The sequence below is a fragment of the Trichechus manatus genome, unplaced genomic scaffold (assembly GCF_000243295.1).
Source record: "Trichechus manatus latirostris isolate Lorelei unplaced genomic scaffold, TriManLat1.0 scaffold00131, whole genome shotgun sequence".
NCBI classification, from domain to species: domain Eukaryota; kingdom Metazoa; phylum Chordata; class Mammalia; order Sirenia; family Trichechidae; genus Trichechus; species Trichechus manatus.
Window position 1 is genome coordinate 963,638 of NW_004444067.1, and position 8,720 is coordinate 972,357.

The 8,720-nt window shown below is 53.4% G+C and overlaps 1 protein-coding gene across 3 annotated transcripts in view; it reads right to left on the minus strand.

Moving 5' to 3' along the window:
• Nucleotides 1–2,674: 2,674 nt before the first annotated feature.
• The window catches only part of ABCB9 (ATP binding cassette subfamily B member 9), a 22,916-nt gene continuing 16,870 nt past the window's right edge, over nt 2,675–8,720 (minus strand). For 2 of the 3 annotated variants that reach the window (XM_004384976.1, XM_004384975.1), the window contains 5 exons: nt 8,283–8,471; nt 7,580–7,753; nt 5,827–5,986; nt 3,638–3,774; nt 2,675–3,151 (listed from right to left, as the gene is read on the minus strand). In XM_004384976.1, coding sequence (XP_004385033.1) covers nt 2,891–3,151; nt 3,638–3,774; nt 5,827–5,986; nt 7,580–7,753; nt 8,283–8,471 — 921 coding nt within the window. In that variant the 3' untranslated portion in view covers nt 2,675–2,890. The remainder of the gene's footprint in view (nt 3,152–3,637; nt 3,775–5,826; nt 5,987–7,579; nt 7,754–8,282; nt 8,472–8,720) is intronic. The other variant, XM_004384977.1, reaches the window with a different exon arrangement.

The following is an 8,720-nucleotide window of genomic DNA, read 5'->3' on the forward strand; positions in this document are numbered from 1 at the left end:
GCAGCTGTGGGGAGGTGTTTGGATTGTATGTCAAGTGTGAGGTGACTGGTGGGGAGGTGTCTGGCAGTGGAAGGACAGAGTCTGATTGACAAAGGGCTTGGGTCGGTTCCACAACCCCGTCACATCTAGCCTGCCAGCCTGACATGAGCCCAGCCTTCCTTGGCCTCTGAGCATTTAATCCCCACCCTCCAAAACCAAAATGGAAATCCTGACATGGCTCTGAGCCAGGGCAGAGCAAGGGGTACAACATCATGCAGGTGAGGGCTGCACCAGCCCCTCTGCAGTGGGCTGAATGGTAGCCCCAAAGACAGGTTCCCCGGAACGTGTGGATGGGACCCTGTTTGAGAAAAGGGTCTTTGCAGACAGAATTAAGGATCTCGGGATGAGCTCATCCTGGATGAGGGGGGTCCCTAAGAGAAAACAGAAGGACGTTTCAGACACTCGAGGGAGAAGGCCTGTGAAGATGAAGGCAGAGATGGGAGTGAGGCAGCCACAAGCCAAGGAACGCCAGGGGCCACCAGAAACCAGAAGAGGCAAGGAAGGAAGAATCCCTGCCAACACCCTGGTTGTCGACTTCTGGGCTCCAGAACTGTGAGTGGACAGATTTCTGTTTTTGTAAGCCATCAAGTTTGTGGTAATCTGTTAAGGCAGTGATAAGAGACTGGTAACCCTCCTCCCAAGGACCTCCGCCTCCGAGGCAGGAGGCTCGATCTGTCTCTCCATCTTTGTAACACATCCCCTTTTCCAGATGAGAACACTGAGGCCCAGAGAGGGAGAGAGACTTAAAAAGTGGGGGAGCCACTTACAGAGACCTCAGCTCTCCTCTGGGCTGAATTTAGTTCACCTAAGTATTTTGCTGGGCCTGCACAACATTTTGTTATTTTCACTTATTCTGTAATTATAACATGGTGTAAGCACATCCCGAGTCCAGATAACTGAATGCTCACAACTTTTAGTTCATGATTTTTGTGGGGTCTTGGCTGTATGGCCTAGGGTAACTCAGTTAACCTCTCTGACTCATCCACTTAAAAATGAGGAGAAAACTAGTCTTGGAGGGTGGCTGTGAGGATCACGTGAGAACGGAAGCAAAATACCTGGTGCCTCTTGGATTCCACCTTGACCCCTGCCTGGGTCTGGGCACCTTCTCGCCTTGAGACCCAGTTCTAAGGCTCATAACAGCTTCTTCAGGGAGGGAGCAACAGAGACCTGGAGAAATAAGGTGCTCAAGCAAGTCCAAGCCCCTGAGGGCTGCGGGACCCAACTGGCCAGTTTACTTGGCAGGAAAATGGGGATGTGGCTGACATGGAGCTGGTACACAGCGTGACTGTACCAGCAGTTAAAACAACCAAAAACTTCTCAGTTGTTGCTATGCCCTTGAATCGGTTCTGGCTCATAGCGACCCCAGAGAACAGGGTAGAACTGCTCCATAGGGTTTCTGAGGCTGTAATCTTTACAGAAGCAGACTGCCACATCTTTCTGCTGCAGAACAGCTGGTGGGTTCAAAGTGCCGACCTTTTGGTTAGCAGCTGAGTGCTTAATCGCTGCACCACCAGAGCCCCTTAAATACTTCTCTACCAGTTGGTAAAAAGCCACTGCTTAGCTGCCGTCCTAGGACCCCAGACCTCCCCACAATCCAGCAAGTAAAAATAACTGCCACAAGAGTCCTCCTGGCCCCAGCGCCAAGCCTCTCTTCTGAGCCATCCTGCTGGATAGGTATTTCTCGGCTCCAAGGCTGCGGTGAGCGTGGGGTGCCGGCATGACGATGGCGGAGAATGGCTGCCATTTGCTGGGCCTCAGCTTTCCTGGGAGGCACAGGAGTCCCTGGGGCTGGGAGGAGCACAGAGGGGGCTCCCAGCCTGGGGACAGGCCCTGGACTGCTCGGTGTCTCAGCTCCACCAGGAGGGCCGGGAGGAGAGCCCAGTCCGGTGGGGAGACCTCACCAGGCCATGGGACACACAGGCAGTGGCACAGGCAGAGGTCAGGGGCCAGAGGTCAGAGGTAGTACACTTTATTGACCGGGTTCTCCCAGCAGCTTGCAACCTCCGCAAAGCCAGCCCTGGGCTTTGCCGTCCATCCTTCGGACAGAGAAGAGCATGCTGCTTGTGAACATCCACGGGGCCTCCACACAGAGAGGGGGTGGGGAGGGAGGGAGGGAGGCTGCCAGTCGGGGAGGGGAAGGGAGAGGAGGCAGGGCCCAGGGGGCTACAGCTGGGTGTGGGCCGGGCCCCCACGCCTGGCTGGCCCTCCCCACCCAGTTAAGGTTGTAGCGGCTCACAGTGAGACTGGCTTCGATTTGGCAGAGAGGTGCTGCCTGCCCTCCCCACCTGCCCTTGGCCTGACTCACCGAGCTAGGGGGAGGGAGAGGCTGAACATCCCTCCCCTGTGTCCCCACCCTCTAGGGGGCAAAGGGCAGAGGCTTGGTTCTCCCCAATATACCCCCAAGCTCATAGGAGGGATGGGTCACTCCTGACCTAGAAGTTTCTGGAACATTTCAGTGAACATGCCCACCATGAATCTCCAGTAGAAAAATGGTTTGAAATCTAGGAGCTAGCTAGGGCCATCGAACCAGGCAGTGACAAACCTGGTTGGCGCTCCTTTAAAAAGGTAGCTCTGCTTCCACTTAGAAGCCATAGGGGCCAGGTGGGGGGTCTAGCGGTGCCCTCACTGCCCAGAATGGAGGGTATGGCTCATGGCAGAGGGGCTGGTGGTCCTGGGGACCAGGGTAGGGACCAGGGCACAACGCAGGAAGCAGTGATACACGGGACATGGCAGGTGGCCCTCCACCTGGACCTGGGCTCAGAGGGCAGCTGGGGGCTGCCAGGGTCCCATGGACATGTCTGCCAGGCGGGCACCGGGGCCCCTGCCGCCCCACAGGAGGCAGGGCTGCCTGTCAGGCCTTGTGGCCGCCGTTGCTGGCCAGCTCCTTGTGGTTGGCCGTGTAGTCCGGGGCAGGTTCGAGCCCCAGCATCTGCCGCTGCACCAGCCTGGCGTAGAGGCCGCCCTGAGCCAGCAGCTGGTGGTGGGTGCCCTGCTGTACCACGCGGCCCTTGTCCAGCACCACGATGAGGTGTGCCCGCTCCACCGTGCTCAGCCGGTGCGCGATGATGAGCACCGTGTGCTTCTGCAGGTTGCCGTGGATGGCCCGCTGGATCTGAGGGGAAATGCGCCTGGCTTGCATGCTGCTGCCACCCACAACCCTGCTCCTGGCTGGGCGCTGGTCCCAGCTCTAGCACTTCCCAGACTCAGTGTCCCCACCTGTGAAAGGGGAATGGGACCCATGTGATGAACAAATCAATCCATGCACAGACGGCTACCCAGCCATCACTGGGCCCAATTCACTCAGAGAGGGCAGAGACAGGCTCAAGGTCCTGCAGTTACGAGCTGCAGGGCTGAGCGTCTCATCCAAGTCTCCCGACTCTACGTCCGTTTCATTTCCAGCTAGAGCTGGGAGTCAAGGTCCAGAGTGACCGGTCCCTTGGTGCCCCACCAGCAACCCCAGGAACACACCAGTCCAGGAAACTGCTGGTCTGAGAGAGCCCCTCCGGCCATCTCCAGGCCCTTCCCGGCACCTGTCGCCTGGGTATGGGGGTCTCTGGCCACCTGTAGCTCTAGCATTGGCCTGCCACCCCTAACTCACCAGGTACTCGCTCTCTGCGTCCAGAGCGCTGGTGGCTTCGTCCAGGATGAGGACGGGTGGGTTCCGTACCAGAGCCCGAGCCATGGCCACCCGCTGCTTCTGGCCGCCTGATAGCTGGGCACCCTTCTCCCCCGTCTCTGTGGGGCGAAGCAGAGGAGCAAGGTTAGCAGGAGCTTGAGGCCTGGGCAGCCGAGGCAGGAGCGAGTAGCCCCCTCCCTCCACTGCCCTGCTGCCGAAGGCTTTGGGCCTCAGGCACTCGGCATTAGGGAGGGGCCAGCTTTCCAGGGAAAAAGGGCCGCTGCTGGAACTGCCAGGTCCAAAGACATGAAAGGATGGCCTCTCTCCTTTGCTAATAAGAGGCATGCAAATTAAGACCACACCAAGATACCAGTTTTCAACTATTCATAAGAGATATGCAAATTAAGACTTCACCAAGACACCAGTTTTCAACTATTCATGTGGCAAAAAACCCAAAGTTGGATAATACACTTTGCTGGTGATGCTACAGAGAAGCAGACACTCTCCTGCGCTCCAGGTGGCTTACAACAACAAGGCTGCAACATAACTGTGGGCACGTATGTTTGTCCTGTGCAAGTCTGTGATGGTTGGCTTTGCATGTCAACTTGGCTAGGCTACGGTGCCCAGTCATTCGGTAAAACACCAGCCTAGTTACCGTTACACAGTAAAAACAAAACAAAAACAGTTGCCATAGAGTCAATTCCGACTCCTGGTGACCCCATGTGCCAGAGTACAACTATGCTTCATAGGGTTTTCAATGGCTGATTGGTTGGAAGTAGATTGCCAGGCCTTTCTTCCAAGGTGCCTCGGGGTGGGCTCAAACCTCCAACCTTTTGGTTAACAGCTGAGCACATTAACCATTTGTCCCACCCAGGGAGACCTATAATATTACAAATGCACAGCCCTGCACTCTGTGACTTTTTCCTACAGATCGGCTTTCTCCCACGGATGTTGACACAGGCATGAGGTTGTGTGTGACTTACAACACTGTTGCTGCACGAAATGGAAAACCACTCAAATGCCCATCAATAGGAAAATGAGTAACTACATCATTGATTAAAAAATGACCACAGAGCCGCTACACTGGAATACTCTACAGCTGTGAAAAAGGAGTGAGGACGCTACCCATGAGCCAATAGGGAAAGGTCACCAGCATACTGGGCTAGGTAAAAAAAAAAAAAAAAAAAAGCCAGGTGCTGAATAATGTGAATAAGGTGCTACTTTTTTTTTCAGTAAAAAGGAGGGAGGGATAAAAATACATACCCATATTTGCATAAAGAAACTCCAAAAGGATACGTGAGACACTAATGTGAGACGTTGTGGTGGGGGCAGGGGGGAACTGAGACAGAGACGGAAAAAACTTCTGTTTCTGGACCACGTGAATATCCCCTTTACAAAGTTAAATTTAAAAATGAAATAAGAAGTTCTGGAACTTGACAGAGGTGGTTGTGAGCTGGACAGCACTGCAAATGTATTAAATGCCCCTGAATTGTTCCCTTTAAAATGGTTCGTTTCATGGTATGTGAGTTTCACTTCAGCTGAAAAAATATGACATAACATTGAGTTCCTACTCTGAATTCAAGGAGCCCTGGTGGCGCAGTGGTTAAGTGCTCGGCCGCTAACCAAAAGGTGGGCAGTCTGAACCCACCAGCCGCTCCGCAGGAGAAAGGTGTGGTGTGGCGATCTGCTTCTGTAAAGATTACAGCCTAGGAAACCCTATGGCACAGTTCCACTCTGTCCTATCGGGTCGCTACGGTTGGAACTGACTCGATGGCAAAAGGTTGGATTGTGGGTTTGGCACTCTGAGTTAACAACACGGGCCAATGGACCAGACTCCACGGTAGTTTTTGTCTCAACAGTAATTCCGTGCTAATGATCAACCTGTTTGTTGATAAATGGTCATAAGTCATCTGTTAATTAGTTGCGCTGCTGACTTCTGCCCAATGTTCGTATTCAAATCACACGTCTCCAGCACTGACCTGTTCATTCCAGTCTCTTTACATTCTTCTGGTCTGTCTACTTTCAACCCATCTTTTTATTAAAAGATCTGATTTTTTTTTTTTTTTAATGACATAATAAAGGGCAACTGGGGGAGGGCAATGCTTAGCCCAGAGGGTGGTGTGGCTGACGGGGGACCTGCAGGCAGGATGGGCGGGGCCGTGGGCACGTACCTGTGCTGTAACCATCCTGCAGCTCCATGATGAAGCCGTGGGCGTTGGCCTTCTGTGCGGCGTCCACCACCATCTCAAAGGGCACGGTGGGCAGGCCGTAGGAGATGTTATCTGTGATGGAGCGGGCGAAAAGCACGGGCTCCTGGCTCACCAGGGAGATCTGTGGAGCGGGAGGTAGGGCATGAGAGGCCAGGAGAGGCGGCCGCCTGGCCGGCTGTCACCAGGAACCTCGCCACCTCTGGCCCAGCTGACACCAGGGTCTCGGCTCTGAAATCTGACCAGGGCCTAGGGAGGCCAGGGGGCTGCCCAGCTGCTGCACTGCTGACTCACTTCTCTCTAGCAGCAAAATCCCGGCTGTGTGCCAGAGCCTCAGCCTCCTCGGACCAAGAAACTGGCTCGGTGCCCACGGCCACACCAAGCCTCCGGGCCATGGAGCCCCCCACCAGCTGCTGCCTGTCCTTCAACAGGACAAGTCAAAGGAGCTGCAGACCCGGGATCCCCTTCTAGAAACATGACTGACAAGCACGAAAGCGTGGAGGATGTCACTGCAACTCTGTAAATAGCAAAAAAAAAAAATTTTTTTTCCGGAAATAACCTAGCTGTCCGTAAGTACTGCATCCATAAAATCAAGTTGCAGATCAATATATATAGAGAGAGATAGCATGATTCTATTTTTGTTAAAAAATTATATATATACATGTCTTCACATATTGATATATTTATATAAAGATAAGAAAGAAGTTGGAAAGGATATTTAATAAACTGCTCATGCTGGTTATCTCCGTGGGATGAAATTCAAAGGGTAGGGTGGAGGGGAAGTCGGATTTCTTAGTTATAAAATTCACCCAAAATATGGGAATATAGTTGAATTGTGGTGTTTTACTGTTTTGTGATTAGGAAAAATTAAAAATTTAAATTTAAATTAAAGGAAAGAGGAGATATTCACAAAAGGGGATCTCTAAACAGTCAATAAATACTTGAAAAGGAGCTTAATGCCTTTTATTATTATTATTGTATTTTTGGCGAAAATACACAAGCAAAACCCACTCCCATTCAACAATCCCTACACATAATGGTCAGTGACACTGGTTACCTGCATTGTGTCAATGTTGTCAGAATTTCCATTCTGTACATTTCACTCCCATTAACTTTGTCCCCCTGCCCCCAACCTTCTCACCCATGCTTTAGAGTAACTGTTGTCTGTTTGGGGTCATGTAGATCATTTTTTTTTAAAGAGCACAGTACTCAAGGATGACATTCTTTACTTTCTAACCTAACCTGCTATCTAGTTTAAAGGTAACTTCAGGGGAGAGTTTCACTTCAGGGTTTCAGGAGTATCTCAGGGCAAAAGTCCTGGGAATTCCTCCGGTCTCAGTGGGTCCAGCAAGTCTGGATTCCTAAAGAATCTGAACGGTGATGATGGCTACCCAACCCTGGGAATGTATTTAATGCTGCTGACTCGTCCACCTAAAGATGGTTATTAACATGGCAAATTTGGTGTTTTGAACATTTTACCACAATTTAAAAAAAATCTTAAAAAGAAAGGCAAGAGGTTGCCTCTGAGGGAAGAGAAGAGGTATGTGGTGTGCTTCTGGAATGTTCTATGTCTTGACTCGGGTGGGGAAACATTTGTGAGAAATCTTTGAGCCCGCCCGGTCTCTTCGCTGCTCCTCTCTACACCTGTTGTATCTCGTGAGAAGGACGGTTAGACAAAGCCAGGGTCTGGGAGGGCAGCCGAGGCCCGTCTACGTACCACTCTGTGCAGGTACTTGTGGTCGTAGTCGCCGATGGGCTTCCCGTCCAGCAGCACGCGGCCCCCCTCCAGGGGATAGAAGTTCTCCAGGATGTTGACACACGAGCTCTTGCCACTGCCCGAGGGCCCCACCAGAGCAGTCACCTTGCCTGGGGTCAGGCTGAAGGAGACATTCTGCAAGAACACACAGGCACGGTGTGGGGTCGCTGGCTTAGCTCCTCGGGATGGGATGCTCTGGCCTCTGACACAGGTGGGCCCCCTTCCCAGCCCACCCTTGCTCCCCTGCCTTGGCGGGGCATGCCAGCCCTCAAACGCCCTCCCTTTCAAGGACCCTAGGATTCGGCAGTGCCTTTGTATTTGTTGTTTCCTCCGCCTGGGGTGTTCTTTCTGCAGAGAGCCCCCTCGGTGGCTCCTGCTTCTCATTCAGCTCGAAGCGCAAATGTCACCTCCTCTGAGAAGCCCTTCTGGACTGCTAGCACCACCCCCACAGACTTCCTCTGTCACACCACCTGATTTACTTTCTACCTAGCACTTATGATCTAGAATCATGCTGTTAATGCTCCGTCTTCCCCAACTACAGTGTCACCACCATGAGAGGAGAAACCCGACCTTACAGAACCCTGGCTGCATCGTCAGTGCCTGGTGCCCTGCAGGCGCACGAGAAATGAATGACGATTCTGGCAGGCCCCGAGCCCCCCCTCACCTGTAGGACCTGGGTGTGGGGCCGAGTACGGTAGGTGAAGGTCACGTTCTCAAAGTCCACACGGCCTTCCAGGTGGTCGGGGGCCAGGTTCCCATCATGCACCATGGTCGGCTGCCGATCAATGAACTCGAACACCTTCTCGGCAGCCCCGACGCCTTGCATCAGGCCGCTGTAGACAGAACCCACTGACTGCGGGGTGGGAGGGAGACAAATGTTCCTGTCCCACTGGCACCCTGCTCCTGGGGCCCGCCCATGGGCCAGAAAGATGGGGCAGGCCTGGGGCTGCAGAGAGAAGGGGCAGGCCTGTGGGGGGAGAGAGATGGGGCAGGCCTGGAGAGGCAGAGAGATGAGGTGGGCCTGGGGGAGCAGAGAGATGGGGTGGGCCTGGGGTGGCAGAGAGATGGGGTGGGCAGGGGGAGCAGAGATGGGGTGGGCCTG